The 15,829-nt window shown below is 35.5% G+C and overlaps 2 protein-coding genes across 2 annotated transcripts; one reads left to right on the plus strand and one right to left on the minus strand.

Annotated features, from left to right (window-relative positions):
* The first annotated feature begins 1,350 nt into the window (after positions 1-1,350).
* LOC137390719 (F-box/LRR-repeat protein 4-like) lies at positions 1,351-4,833 on the plus strand. Its single transcript, XM_068077042.1, has 7 exons — positions 1,351-1,524; positions 1,660-1,867; positions 1,983-2,156; positions 2,644-3,216; positions 3,349-3,466; positions 4,060-4,189; positions 4,359-4,833. Exons 1-7 carry the CDS (start codon positions 1,359-1,361, stop codon positions 4,685-4,687), a joined length of 1,698 nt encoding a protein of 565 aa, XP_067933143.1. The 5' UTR covers positions 1,351-1,358; the 3' UTR covers positions 4,688-4,833.
* Positions 4,682-12,726, minus strand: LOC137390720 (uncharacterized). Its single transcript, XM_068077043.1, has 5 exons — positions 12,677-12,726; positions 9,841-9,891; positions 9,054-9,202; positions 6,415-6,598; positions 4,682-4,920 (listed from the first exon to the last, which is right to left on the minus strand). Exons 1-5 carry the CDS (start codon positions 12,719-12,721, stop codon positions 4,801-4,803), a joined length of 549 nt encoding a protein of 182 aa, XP_067933144.1. The 5' UTR covers positions 12,722-12,726; the 3' UTR covers positions 4,682-4,800.
* Positions 12,727-15,829: the final 3,103 nt, after the last annotated feature.

A 15,829-nucleotide genomic window follows, 5' to 3' on the forward strand; every position in this document is an offset into this window, starting at 1 on the left:
TTTTATGTAATCGATTCAAAAAAGCTTCAGCTAAAACATGGCAGTCTAGTTCAAAGAAACAGATACATGTATGTGTTGTTTCACACCCCTAAACATGCAAGGATAACTCCAATAAAGCTATCACAACTTTTCCTTACTGCCGCTTATTTTTCTACTAAAAATCCATTATTATTATTAAAGTTGATCTATTCAGTTTCGCATGTTAACTGACCACTCGACATGCTATTCTCTTGTGTTGATTTCGTTTGAGACTTCTGTAGGCAGTATGAGCCTAATTATATTACAAACATGTTTCCTGTGATCGATATTATACACCTAATAGGCAGAGCATTTTGGTATTCTAGCAAAAAACACAGGAATCTTCAGCTCGCCTCAAGACTTCTCTAAACATCTTGATGACTTTGGCCTTTGCTTTGCCATTTGGCTGTTGATACTCATACAGTTAAAATTCCATTTGGTAAAAAGCTCAATTTGGTACACATTAGAAAGGCAAACTCAACTCATGTTTTTGTATTTATATAGTGAATACTTTGAATCCAGGAAATCACTCATCTTTCTAACATATATATATCAGTTTATTTTCTGTGCTCTCCAGTGCATCTTTCGTTCTCTTTCTCATATATTCTTCACTTTCCAGAACATGTTGTTTGCTCGCTAATACATATATGCCATGCTCTCCAATGTATATTCCATCTCCATACTCTCTAGAGTCTAGAATAATCTAAAAAATTATGTCTATATGTCTATATCCATGTTTTGTGCTCTCCAGTACATATTCCACATTTCACCCTCTCCAGTACATATTCCACATTTCACCCTCTCCAGTACATATTCCACATTTCACCCTCTCCAGTACATATTCCACATTTCACCCTCTCCAGTACATATTCCACATTTTACCCTCTCCAGTACATATTCCACATTTCACCCTCTCCAGTACATATTCCACATTTCACCCTCTCCAGTACATATTCCAAGTTTGATGCTTTTTCGTACATATTCCATGTTTCATGCTCTCCAGTAAATATTCTATATTTCATGCTTTTCAGTATGGGATAAGTTTTTGGATAGAATATCTGTTTTTCTTCTTATTCTCCTACTGTATCTCATGTCATATTTGCAGACTCTGTACTATTTAAATTCAGATTAGTACTGAATGTGCGAGTATTATGTTTTATCAGTTATCTAATTGATATGCTTTAGCACTACATTTATTTGCAATTATTTGGTTTGTCTTCTATATTTTATTGCAGTACAATATTGCCACTATTTCAGTCCTACTTTTATGTTCATTACAAATACGAAGTTTGATGAGATTAAATTTTCATGTTTTATTTACCTTTAGCAAATGAAAGAGAATGGCTGATAGGGCATTAACCCAGTATGTGACAGACCTTGGTGGATACAGCTCAGAATATGGATCGAGTGACACCATGTCTTATGTGGTCCGAAACATCTTACACGAACCCAAATCATACCCTCGATATGGCGACTTTACAAGTTCTTGCGTTTTCCGTACCTATGGTAAGGCATGGTTGGTTATCACCATTTTCATAAATTTTGGCAGTTTGATTATAGACTTGTAATGTTGGCAATTTTTTGTACAGAAGTTGTCATTTTGTCCAGTTAATGACTGGCGTATGTAAATACACATTTTAGGTCAATGGTGGAAGATTGCACCTGAATACCAAATGCCATTGCTGAACAGCAGTAGTCAATATTTCACAACCGATGACTTTGTAGAAGTTATTTTAAATAGAAATGTCTACATACGAAATGTCAACATATTTGAAACATACAATCCTGGAGCGATTGTGAGAATACTGGCGCTCAATCAAAACATTATGAATAAATTCTCCAGACGCTGGTAAGGAAATCCGCTATTAATGTGAGGATTACATTTGTCACAAAACATGTACTTTGCTGCATAGTATAATTACTGTCCTAAGATGTTGTGGCTGACATGCTATTACTAATTGCAGGTTTGTGTTGTGGGAGTCAAAGGGAGGGGTTCCCCTGAAGGTTGAGCAAAAATCCTCAAGGATATTCCGGCCACCCATTAAGCCTCCTCCATTTCCGTCAAAGGTGTTACGCATTGAGTTTGTACATGATGAACTCGATTACTACACAGAGCTGGACGCTGTCCAAATTGTTGGGTAAGTAGTGAAACATTGGTGTGACATACATAAACAGGTGAATGTATGTCCTGTATTTGTAGCGCTGGATCACTACCTGCTCATAAGCTACACTTATGATGCTGTTTGGGTTAATCTGGGTGGTTTAATGGTTTGCTTAACATTCCTATATGCTTAAGAAGTAACCTAGGTATTTATTATTTTTATTTATCTATGTAATGAAATTTTATCTTACATAAAATACAAAGTTACATGTTACAAGATACATTTCTTCTTCCTAATAAAACAAACTTTCCAGGTCAAAACCTGGAAAGTTTTTGGTTTATAAGGTTTTGAAACAAAAGATTATGCTGCTCTGTGATTGCTACTACAATTATTGCTATAATATGCTGATTTGTAGTATATTATAGTTGTAGTATATTATTTGTAGTATAGTATGCTGATTTCTGATGGGGTTTTTTTAATTCTTTGAAAACAAAAACCCTTCAATGTAGCCGTATTGTTGCAGGGTCACTGATGTAGATGTGGACCAGGAAAATGTTAGCTCCTCTCCAAGTCATGAGCTGATGGAATGTTTCAACAGAAAATTATCGCTGTCGACATCTAGCTCTAGCGACAATGGACTTTTTGATTTGCTTCCTGGTGAAATTCTATTCGCTATATTAGGGTATTTATCTGTGGATGAACTGTCAGTCCTCGCAATGGTGTCCTACCTCTTCTATGAGAGCTGTTACAGTTCACTCTTAAAGGTTCATCAACATCTTAACCTACAGCCATATTGGCACAGAATTAGTGAAAGTTCACTTGAAGGTTTCACAAAGAAATGTAAAAATCTTAGCTCACTGAATTTGTCATGGTGCGGTGTCTATAACAACTTTTTTGAATCTAACTTGCTGTTGAGACTTCTCGAGCCAGGAACATTGACACGTTTAGATTTAGCCTGCTGTCCACTTTCCGACCGAATGTTTAAGGAGATGCTTTCACTCTGCCTGGCGCTGAAAGAGCTCAATATTTCTTCAACCAAAAGTTATCTTTCTAGTGGTTCTCTACAGATGATCTCGACACTACCGCAACTAGCTAGGTAGGCAGATCATGCTACCGTTCAGTAGCTAGTCAGTAGTTAGGATAGACATTCATGAAGCGTCTATGGAATGTCCGTGTCATGATTTGGTATATTGTAATGCGGTGTTACATGTACTACAGTCTTCTTCAGGTTGAATTTATTCCTGACATCTATAACCACTTCCTGTGCCATAGACATAACAAGAAACTGCACTCTTCTTGAGAGCATAAATCTTGGATCTTGCTTCGCTATCTGCAGTTTTGATGAAGTAAGTGACTCATGTAATTTTCTTGCTAGTGCTCCTCTAGTTAATTGTCACTCATTAAGTTATCTTGGTTCTCTTTAGCTGTAGCTAGTGCTCCTAGCAAAGCATCACATTCTAACTTAATGTCCTGCTAAGTTTGCTTGTGATCTGAAATAATATAGTAGTTTTTCCCCTTGGAGCGGTTTTTCCCCACGGAGCGTTTTCCTCTTGAAGGAATTGAGCTTCTAAAGATCAACAGTGCTGTCGCGAAGCTTACCCCTTGCTGTGTTATGGGTGGCTGCCATGGTACAGAGTCCTTGCCAGTACTTGGCTTGGATGGTCAACAGCTAATAAATAATATAATGGCTACAGATATATAACACAGAGACCCGCTTACTTTCGGTTGCAGCTTTGGTGTGCATCATATAGAAGAAAGCAAAATAGAACCTCCACCACTAATTTTATTCTCTCACGCAGTTGGAAATGAACCATCTAAAATCACTTTCTACTTTGTATGTAATGGAAACACATATCAAGTCTAGACTTAGTTGTAACCATTAGACAAGCGTTACCTGAAAAGACAAAGATTGATTAAAGGCGATTATGGTTTAACGCAGGTACTAACCTCTATTGCCAATCATTGTCACAGCATTAAACACCTCGACTTATGGAGAGCCAGATCTCTAACAAGCGTTGGCTTGAAACAGTTAGCAATGAAGGCTAGGCATTTGGAGTCGCTCGATATTGGTAAGTTCCATTTACTTGTTATGATCACTCGCCGCGTAAGAGGTAATCAAATGATGTATTAGTTTTGCGTAAGCTGCACAGCTTACGACTACAATATTCTGTACCAGTATATTAACATTGTGTGACACATCAGCTTTAATGCGTTACTTTCTTGTACACTCAATTCTAGGTTGGTGCACAAAGGTCCTTGCTGATGAAGGAGCAGTCATTGAGCTCGTATCTCAGTGTCATAGCCTGAAGAAGTTGTTTCTGACAGCCATCCGAAGTATCACGGACAGAGAGCTCCAGCAACTTTCCTGTAATTGTGCACTATTAGAGCAGCTCGATCTCCTTGGCAGCGAAGGGGTGTCTGTGGATGGTGTGAAAACATTGTTGAGTCGCTGCAGGCGTATGCTATTCCTAGATCTTAGCTTTTGTCCTGGTATCACACGTGATGACTGCGCAAGCTTACAGAGTCTCTATCCAGATTGCTCAATGAAACAAAGTGTGGCTAATTAATAATCTGTCCACAGTGAAGAATGCTGGTTTGCAACATATGAAACCCTCTACTGTATTTCTACCTCTATTTAAAATATTTAAATAATATATATTCATAAATTGTAATAAAAAGTCTAGTCATACATAGATTGCTCCTTCAGGTAGTGAATGAGCAATGGTAGATTAGGTGAGCCAATCAAATCTTGCACCATTGCAGCCTTGCTGATCTTTGTATTAAATGCCACGTCCTCTGACTACAATGAAATGTAGCGACTCAATGGCTGCCAAAAGTAAGAAGTGACCAAAAAAATGCAAATTAGAAGCTGTAATCAAATCCTACTTACCTAGTATAAAACATTCCTACATTATATGCACTCAGGGGTGATGCCTATTGAGCTATACGCACATAAGGGTGATGCCCATCGGGTCACTATATGTGCTCAAGGGTGATGTGTATTGGATATGTACCTAAGGGTGATGCCTACTAGGTCATATACGCCTACGTATCATCATGTATAACATCGTAATTGGCCTGTAGTATTGTGCTGATTAGTGATCTGACTGAAGGCATCGTTGACTACTGTTTTTTCTAGACCATTTGTGTAAAACAGAGAAGAGCCACTGTTTATAGCAGCATTTAGAACTAACCAGAATAAGTACATTATAATAATGAAATGATAGAAGTAAAAGCATTGAGTAGGCAACACTTGGCGATTGTTATGTAATGCTAATATGAAAAAGGAAATGTTATTAATTTAATTAAGCAAACCAACATTTTGATCCTACAATATTCCAAAATTTTTATTAATGGTAGTTATTAGTAGTAGTTATTAAGGGTAGTTATTAGCATTTTGACAGCAAAAGCAGGTGTTCTGGAAAGATAGAAGACAAGATAGATATGTATGTAATCTTATAATCGCAACAGCAGTTTGGCTGATGTTTAGTGGTTGTGAACAAGATTCTATGAAAAAATTGAATATAAACAATATTGTAATTGCTGCTAAACATGTTGGCTGCCCAATTAAATTACCGTATTCCATAAATGAATTACTTTAAATACAAAGTTTACACAAGTATAAAGTGTCACTTTAAGTGTCACTGAAACCATGATATACCAGATATATAAGACTGATACGTACCTCAATAAGACTGATGCGTACCTCAATAAGACTGATGCGTACCTCAATAAAACTGATGCGTACCTCAATAAGACTGATACGTACCTCAATAAGACTGATGCGTACCTCAATAAGACTGATGCGTACCTCAATAAAACTAATGCATACCTCAATAAGACTGATACGTATCTCAATAAGACTGATACGTACCTCAATAAGACTGATGCGTACCTCAATAAAACTGATGCGTACTTCAATAAGACTGATGCGTACCTCAATAAAACTGATGCGTACTTCAATAAGACTGATACATACCTAAATAAGACTGATGCGTACCTCAATAAGACTGATACGTACCTCAATAAGACTGATGCGTACCTCAATAAGACTGATGCGTACCTCAATAAAACTGATGCGTACCTCAATAAGACTGATGCGTACCTCAATAAGACTGATACGTATCTCAATAAGACTGATACATACCTCAATAAGACTGATGCGTACCTCAATAAAACTGATGCGTACCTCAATAAGACTGATACATACCTCAATAAGACTGATGCGTACCTCAATAAGACTGATACATACCTCAATAAGACTGATGCGTACCTCAATAAGACTGATACATACCTCAACAGATTCAATCGTGAATCTGGACTTGACCTTATTATTGAGTTTCATCTCTATATCCACATCATGGCCATGGAGACCAGGGGAGACAAGCCTTATGACCATCCTTCCGGTTGATCGGTTCCATGACTGGATCGTCAGGCCAGACAGGTAGCTCAGCCACTCGAGAGTCACACTGTATGCTCTGTAAGTTACAGCAAATAACAGACTCATGAGAGAAAACAGTAGACTACTCCAGTATACAGCTGTAATGAAGAGAAATAACACAACCAAACCCAAAAAAACTACACTGTTACTGAAACCAACTGGATTACGTGAAAGAAAAAACTATAGAGCTTATGTATTAGAGAAGCCCGATTCAAAAGACTAGAGCCATTCAAACATTAATCTGATCCACGCATCTTCACTCAAGGCTAACCCAATCGAGATCCTTAGCGTTGCACGGTTGATCGTATTGTTTATTACAAGAAATGTAGAGAAAAAATTTAGTATTGAAGAAAAACCAATTATAAATTTTACTTAATAATACTAGTAAATAAAAGGATAATGCAGGAGACGCTCCTATAACTTAAACCTCATATAAAACAAATTCTTGCTTCGTATTATGTGAGAGATTCGATATAATGTAGAGCCTCAAGTCAGCGCGAGTTCTCAATTTTGATTTGAATGACAAGAATCTCTCGATTAGCCTTAAAAATACAGTTTTTTATCTTGTTGCACTTAATGAATTTAGGAGAGAAAACAACATATGGTAGTATCTGTATTATACACACTAGTACCGTGGTAGTCTACTGCGCTGCTAGAGATCATCAGCTGTGATGATAAAGCACACGGAAAAAGTAGCTGTAAAAATTATTCTGAAATACCCAAAGGCAGTCGATTGGTGCAGTTGTTGGAGTGCCAGTCTACCAATCTGAATGTCACGAATTGGAGTCGAAATTCAGTTGAAATCAATCTTTTATCCTAAACTCTAATCCTGGCTTCAGACAGACTGCCGGACAGACAGACACCGTTTTTACTATGGTAAATATATTTGTTTGTTTTACTTTATTTTAGACATACACCATTTTTTTTCTATGCAGCAAAGACTGTGCTGTCTGGAATAAAGGTGAAAAGATTGATTTAAATTGATATTGAAGGTGTGCGCTCCCCTTAACGTAATATAAAACTACCGGAATCATGAAAGTTAAACCAAGTGAAAGCAATAAGAAAAAAGAGAAAACTTGTCAATACAAACCAGTAATACCACATTTACTGTACAGTCATTTAATTAATAAGTTAACTTTTAGTTTTTTTCTGTTTAAAGGGCCAAAAGGGGGAGTTTGAGATGATCTTGAAACGGAATAGGTAATTAACCAGTATTTTACTGTTCGTATAACATAAAAATCCTATACCGTAAACGTTATCGAAACAGATTATTTGCGTTTTAGGAGTGTCTACTGTAATGCATTTCAAGCCCATGGTTAGTGGTAAGAATTTTCTTTACTGCAAATGAGAAATGCAACATACATTAATTACACATCTTGACTAAAAAAAACCTTGTTCACCAAATTGATCAGCTACATATCTCAGGTATTCATATCAGAACAATGTACTTGTCCGGAATCAGAATTCCGTTATCCGTGATTAAAACTTGCTGTTTATTACATTTGTTAGCTCTTGTGTTGGTTGATATGCTATTGATATGCTATTGATATGTTTATTACAATAAGTATCTTGAGCTTAAAGTTTATTACAAAAAATATCAGTCAGTACTGATTACTGACCTCCATATCCATAAAGATCTATTAGAGTACCTATCAGTTATATCAAGGTCTATCACAGTACCTATCAGATATATTAAGGTCTATCGCAGTACCTATCAGTTATATCAAGGTCTATCGCAGTACCTATCAGTTATATCAAGGTCTATCACAGTACCTATCGGATATATCAAGGTCTATCACAGTACCTATCGGTTATATCAAGGTCTATCACAGTACCTATCGGTTATATCAAGGTCTATCACAGTACCTATCAGTTATATCAAGGTCTATCACAATACCTATCGGTTATATCAAGGTCTATCACAGTACCTATCAGTTATATCAAGGTCTATCACAGTACCTATCAGTTATATCAAGGTCTATCACAGTACCTATCAGTTATATCAAGGTCTATCACAGTACCTATCAGTTATATCAAGGTCTATCACAGTACCTATCAGTTATATCAAGGTCTATCACAGTACCTATCAGTTATATCAAGGTCTATCACAGTACCTATCGGTTATATCAAAATCTATCACAGTACCTATCAGTTATATCAAGGTCTATCACAGTACCTATCAGTTATATCAAAGTCTATCACAATACCTATAAGTTATATCAAGGTCTATCACAGTACCTGTCAGTAATATCAAGGTCTATCACAGTACCTATCAGTTAGTAGTTACATCAAGGTCTATTACAGTACCTATCGGTTATAGAGAAACCTAGCATAGTATTTATATTTTCTATAAAGAGTCATTACATTCTGTATTTTAATGTCTATGAACAATTATATGACAGTAGATTAAGGCGTAAAAGAGGCATTATCCATCTTAAATTACAGAAGCGCAGTAAAAAACACTAAATGACGTTGGACTGTGAGGTGCCTACTTGCATTGGCGATGCATCTGCTGCTCATTGGAACGGGAAAGTTCGAGGCAGGTAGCGGCTTCCTTTAACACTGCAGTATCCGCACAGATATTTTCATGTGTTTTCTCACATGCTTTTAATTTTTCATCTAAGAATCTCAGTGACGATTGCTGAAGAATAAGCAAGAGAAACGGTCCAGCGCCAGTCGCAAGCAATCAGAATGGTTGGGAAGCTGGGCATATGCTTTAGCACATTCCAATTATAATCAATAGAAATGGATGGACAAAAAGAAGTACATGCCAAATGTAATCAACAAATTACAGAAGGGCAGAAAGAGACATGATGTTACACACGGCAGTCGTTATCAGAAGTTAGGGCGTTATCAGAAGTTAGGGCGAGAGAAAACATAAATTCTCATGTGCAATCAATCAAGGGGGAGGGTTGAGAACAGAAGGAAAAGGAAACAAACTGTTAATTGCCAGTAATAACCAATTCGAGTACAGGTGGACACTGTAGTTGAAATGTTCTATAGGTGAGTCAATATGTACAGAAATCTCGACAACAGATAATAAAAGGATTCATCCCATAGGTTAGTTATTTGACTCACTGCATTGCACTCAGCATATAACTAACCAAACCACTCACTAACACTCCTAAGGTTTGATAAAGGTACATTTGGTAAGAAACTATTTGCTAAATAATGTATAGTCTGTATCACCCAAACATTTGAACAGGCCTGCCTAGAGTCTGTATGAATATGTATGATTTTATCCTATAATATAACATTGGCCTTCCTCTGAAAACTCACCAAAGCCTGCGGGTTACATGGTAGAGATAGCTGTTTCTCACAGTCATCTAGCTGAAAATACAATCAGACGCCTCGTATATAAATGATAAGAGAAAAGAATTGTATTGAATATTGTTGTAGGCGCATCAGCCAATAATCAGGTAAACGTAATAATTGAAAATAATCTAATTAATAATCGTAAATAATTGGAAACGTTTTATCGTTGGTCTGTAACTTGCTGAGAAATGTATTGAACCCAAATGGTTCTTGTTGGAGTTTTATATGTTTACGCTATTACGATACCCAACCAAACAGAACTCCAACATCTAACAAGAGGAATTTCCTTTCATCATGAGCATTTATCACATTTTACACTATTAACCCTTTTAGCGTTAAAAGTTGTGTACTTCATGCTACAAGGATGGACAGTTTGTTATGTAAAAAACCGATGCACTTCTAACTTTAAATAATGTGTTTAACATTTGACTTAACTTATTATATTAACAGGAAATCAGAAGATTGTTTAAAAGTTCTCTGCTGTGTAATGTGGCAAAATATTGGAAAGGAAAAATATTGTTATAAGATTTTTTTGAGTTACAGGGTTTTTCAGCAGTTATCTTATATGCGTTGTGTTAGGTAACTTGTATCAATTTAGATTTTTCCATGTCATGTAAACACAGCGAGTTAAACATCATGCTTACTGTGCTTCATTTTGAAGTTCTCAGAGTATACACTGGTTGTTCACCATGTTCAACTCGTTGAAATCATATGCCACAATCAATGATTTTTTCTATGAGTCTGAGGGTACACTGTTTTTATGATTTCAAAAAATGCATTTTGCTTTATGTTTTACAGAGTTTCTTTGTGTCTTATATGTTTTGTTGGGTGTAAATAGAGCAGGAAGTTCTCAGTCAGGAGGTGATCTGAGCATTCACCGAGTACAGAGCCTGCCAAGGGATACCAACATTTTAAACATTTACTATAGAAAAACCTTCTACACCAAATAAAGACTACGTGATGCTGCAATTTCAACCAACTTTATCATTGAAACCCTGAGTGAAAGAACAATTAATTATGATCAGATTAAAAGGCTATTCTCAGTACAGCTAACGCAAGTTTCTAATTAAATACAAATGATAGTGCTACGTTCAACCTTACTTCAAAAATATTTTAAAGAATCTAATATGTTTCAATGACACTAATTATTTTCGCTCCATGTTTAATCATAAAATGAATTAACTACATTTTATACAGAGTAAAGTTGAGTTAATACACTGAGACTTAGATGGACTACACAAAATCTCTAAAACTCCGCAGTTATTTGATTAACCAATGTAATGAAAATTATTTTTAACAAAAAATTAAAAATATAAAACAAACATACTAAGCATGAGACTAGGTCACCATCTATTAGAATATTTTTGTAGTTAGTCTATTAGAAAAGGAGTATCACTAGAAATAACCAAGTTTGCGCCTCTGCAATGTGCATAACAATGAAAATCGTTAAATCGCTGTAAACTGAATATGTATAAAACGTAAGCAATATCCACAATGTAATTGAAACTTTAAATTGGTAGTAATGACTGATATTCCAGAATAAACTCGTATATAAGGAAAGAGTATTATGATTTGTTGCAATATCATCAAGTCACCAAAAAACTTACAAATAAAGCAGTTAACCTTTGAACTTTTAACGGGACTACAATTATCGCTCCAAGTCGCTTTAGTTTTAAACCAACGAGTGAGATTGCTTACATACGAAATTGGCTGACACAGAATTCAGTTAACATCTAACGACAGGTTATCGACTGTGTTCATGCAGCTTATCAATAATATTCCTGCATGTAGACAGGCTCACTTGTAATCTCAATTTACATATGCAACATCTATGGAGAGTCTATATGTTTAACAAATGCTTAAGATATATTAGGCATTCACAACTTCAGCTATGTTCAAGAATAGAATTCTTTTAAATAAATATGCAGAAATAACAGCAGTCAATGCATAAGCCTTGCATATAAAGAAGCTGAGAAGGTGAGATGATTTCCCTAAGGTGCCAGGGTCCTATCTATTACTCAATGAATAACGCATTGAAAAAATCTTATTCATTTATACCAATTTGTTTTCTTAGTTAAATTCGCATGTGAAATACATTGGACTCCTTGTTTAGACTACTTGTTTGGACTCCTTGTTTGAAAAACTAGAATTCTCATTTAGGACATTGTAACACAATGTAAATTTAGTCAATAGCCATAAATTATATATTAAATTACCCTAGCTCTCATTTTGTTCTAATTTCAAATATGTAACCAGACATGTAAAACTGTTTTTGAATAAATGTAGGCTAAATTCTGGACATTTCATTTTTTAATGGTTGAAAATAACAATCTGTCCAAACATGATCACACCACATACATTTTTAATAACTTATTTCAAGTCAAACAGAGTATGACTTGAAATAAACAAATCGAAAATGCATAACAATTGTTAAAGTATCAAGTTTCCACAACGCATCGTTTATTTCTACTGATGAAAATAAGGTGCAATGAATAAAACTAAGCAGAAATTGTAACCAAGTAACTAGCTTTTGTGCTTGTGTATTAGCACACTTAATTGCTGATGTTTTTTGATTATACCTTAGCCACAATTGCAGTGGCTACACGCATTTCAGAAACACCATTTCATTATCAGATTAATAGTCATGATAAGTGAAAACTGAAACTTCTTATGATACGTAACTGGTTTTATACAAAAACATCGCCATGTCAAGATATGTCATTATACGGAAGACCCTGTCTTCATGTTATTATATTGCTAATTGCATCTTAACTGATGCGAGATTCTGTACACGGCCTACCTGTTCAGCTAGGTCTCTTAAAATTTCCTTTTGTTGCTTTGACATTTCCAATTGCTAAAATACATAAGAAAATACATAAACAACCTGCTACTGACTTTTGAAAAGCTACTGACAAAAATATTATGGCTATCACAATTACTGCATTTCTATTGATGCTTGGTTCTTGATGGCTATTGAACAGTTATTTCCATCAATACTTAGTGGTTCCTGGGCGATATTTCTGTCTTTTCTGAGTTGGCTATAGAGCTTGAAGCGTACAAATTTGGATGATTTTGGATTCCTCACACATAGTTGGTGTGTTAAGGCGTTTGTATTCTAAACACATAGTCCTCACGCCAGTCAAAAAAAGATTTTGCAATAACAGAGTCAGTAAGTTTTATTAAGAGTGAATAAGCGTATGCCTGTAGATAAATAGTCATAAGACATGGCCCGAGACCTTTAAAATAGTTGGTTTGAAGGGTACAATAATCAAATGCTGGTTGTATAACAAGTACATTCGGTGAATGTAAAAAATACATTTATTAGATTCGTCTGCAAGTCATCCTCTAATTGATTGAGTAATTACCATGCTGAAAGCAACATGTAGAAGGCATGTCCAGGTTTATGGATGCACAAACCCCTTAGCGAATGCTTTTTGCGTATCTCCATATGATATATTTTTAGATACTTGATCTTGAGCACCACTTTAGGGTATGCAGAGAGAATTCGAAGGAATTTGTGGTTGTGTTTTTTTACTACTGTCCATTACAGTTTAGTAGCTTGAGTGAGTATATGTGCACAGCATTTTTAGATGCACTCTGCTATCCTCTATAAATCAGATCCAGTCCTCAAAAAGATTCACTGTTTGGATCGATAATGCTATTGGATCAACTGTAATGAACCCATATATGTAACCACTGCCTTTAAATAGGCCAACAGCCTAGATATGTAAAGGCAGCAACCAATCACACTTCATTTGTCTCCTTACTGGTGCCATGCAAAGAAACGACCTATATTGAGGTCTCAATAATTGAAAACAAGCTAAATTGCTTAAATTAACTAGTACAGTAGAATCTTGCAGTACGGGTTTAAATCATTTCTAGACCAAGCTCATGTTGTGCTTTAATCAGATTGTGAAACATTTTTCCAAAATAAAATTAATGTGAAAATAAGTAATCCCTTCCATTACTAAATGCTGGTTTTCAAGTTGACTTTTAAAACAAAAACGGTCAATTAGAAAAAATAAAGAACACGTACTGCACATACAATCTTTACTATAACAAGAGACGCGTCTGTCCGTCCTTCCGAATCTACACTAAGAATGTTGAGAAAAATGATCACCCCAAGCGAGACTTCAACTCAGATATAAAGATTTACAGCCAAGAGCGCTACCAACTGCTCCGCTGAACCACTTTGCAGTATTACAAAATAATTGTGGACATGCTGATTACACCTGATGATCTCTCAGCATATGGGACTGCCAGCATACTAGTATGAAAAATAAGAGTGCATGCACGAAATAATCATGCTAATCATTAATTAACTAAAATTAAAACGGAGATGGAGCTGAGAATAAATTATTGACTCATCAAAATCTTTGCTCAAACAGCCTGAAGACACCATTTGCTGATAGAAAGCCCTTTACGTTATTCTTCTTCAGAAGAGTGCAAACTGTCGAAGTTTTTCGGCAGTATTACTGTGCCTAGTCCACCACACACTCCTGTCTTGCTCTTCTTTTTCACCTTTATCACAGTAAGTTCATTCTTCTTACCACCAATTCATTATTCATTTTACTTGGACCCACAATAAACACATGAAATCAAAAAATGGACAAAACAAACAATTCATACAAACAAGCGCTTCTTATCTTCATGCTACAAAACAAACTTGTAAATTGGAAAAGCTTTGACTGCTTTTAATGGTAGCCTATGTGCTTCAAATTAATCATATTTCTTCTTTGAAATATAATGAAATTTTCAGAATGTCTAAAAATATATCATCTTACTGGATAACAAACATTCAATTTTATTGTCCACAGCCAATTGATTTTTGAACTGAAAATTATCAAGCAATAAGACAAATAGAGCATTACTATTCTGATTAAACAGACATGCCTTGCTTTACTCAGCAAGAAAAAGCATTCATACCATTTGAAGTCAGTGAGGCCTATCAGCACTGTGGGTACAAATGTATAAAGCAAAGGATAGTGTCAAGTGCAAAAATGAGAGCCAGCATTAACAATTGTCTCATAGTAGCACCAACCGGTCAACAGCACCTAATGTTATGTTTTTAAATTATGAAAAGCAAATGAAAAGCTTTGCTCAAATTATCGTTCTCAAATGGGTTCGAGTTGAACTGTTTGATTTTGCAACGATTGCACATTGTTCCAGGAGTTTGGCTGTGGAGTGATCTGACTGTTCTGTTATTTAGATTTGTCTTACTTATGTTTCGACACGGTTTATGATTTGTTTTATATGTTGGATACAAAATCGTGGTCTCATACTCTAGCTTGCACCAACGATATACAGCCCCCAGAGCTGTATATCATCGTTTGTACCTCGTACAAAAACACATTTACTTTGATCGCTATGATATCGACATGATAAATCTCTGTAGCCCAAAGGATTTCTCATCTAACTTTGCTGTAACTCATTCCATTTCTGTACTACCTGTTCTAGTAGTACTGCTGCTTCTTTGTTTATAGATATTCTTCAATTCCTATTAGTATCAATCAATTTTATACACATCTCTCGTGTAACCTTTTGACACACTCAAATACACCTCTCATCTAACAAAGTTAATTAATGATAAGCATAAAAACCTTCTTAACCCATTAACTCTCTTACTTTAAATTTGTCAAATAGTTGATGGTAAAATGTTTTAGCATTTGTAGTCTAATATTGCTAGTACAATATACAAGCCAACACTCCTCAACGATGATTTATGAAATAATTTATGTCAGTTGTCAATCAATGTAAATGTACCAATCTAGCTATTGACAAATATAAGTACATGTATATCTAATTGTAATACAGACTAGAAGATATTGCCAACGTTATGGCGAAAGCAGAGACGACAAAATTCTGAAATTTGTTAATATGACAAATGAGTACTCAAATGAGTACGCGCTTGGTTTTCCAAAGATTTTGCGTCAGCAATTGGTTGGTGATAAAG

This window comes from Watersipora subatra, chromosome 3 (assembly GCF_963576615.1).
Source record: "Watersipora subatra chromosome 3, tzWatSuba1.1, whole genome shotgun sequence".
Taxonomy (NCBI): domain Eukaryota; kingdom Metazoa; phylum Bryozoa; class Gymnolaemata; order Cheilostomatida; family Watersiporidae; genus Watersipora; species Watersipora subatra.

Excerpts from the sequence above, each read along its gene's own strand:
- LOC137390719 (XM_068077042.1), top strand. The coding sequence starts at position 1,359 with ATGGCTGATAGGGCATTAACCCAGTATGTGACAGACCTTGGTGGATAC. Across the intron at positions 1,525-1,659 it reads TTGCGTTTTCCGTACCTATG|GTCAATGGTGGAAGATTGCA; the intron begins GTAAGGCATGGT and ends TACACATTTTAG. Across the intron at positions 2,157-2,643 it reads GACGCTGTCCAAATTGTTGG|GGTCACTGATGTAGATGTGG; the intron begins GTAAGTAGTGAA and ends GTATTGTTGCAG.
- LOC137390720 (XM_068077043.1), bottom strand. The coding sequence starts at position 12,721 with ATGTCAAAGCAACAAAAGGAAATTTTAAGAGACCTAGCTGAACAG. Across the intron at positions 9,892-12,676 it reads TAAGAGACCTAGCTGAACAG|CTAGATGACTGTGAGAAACA; the intron begins GTAGGCCGTGTA and ends TTGTATTTTCAG. Across the intron at positions 6,599-9,053 it reads CAGATGCATCGCCAATGCAA|AGCATACAGTGTGACTCTCG; the intron begins GTAGGCACCTCA and ends TGTAACTTACAG.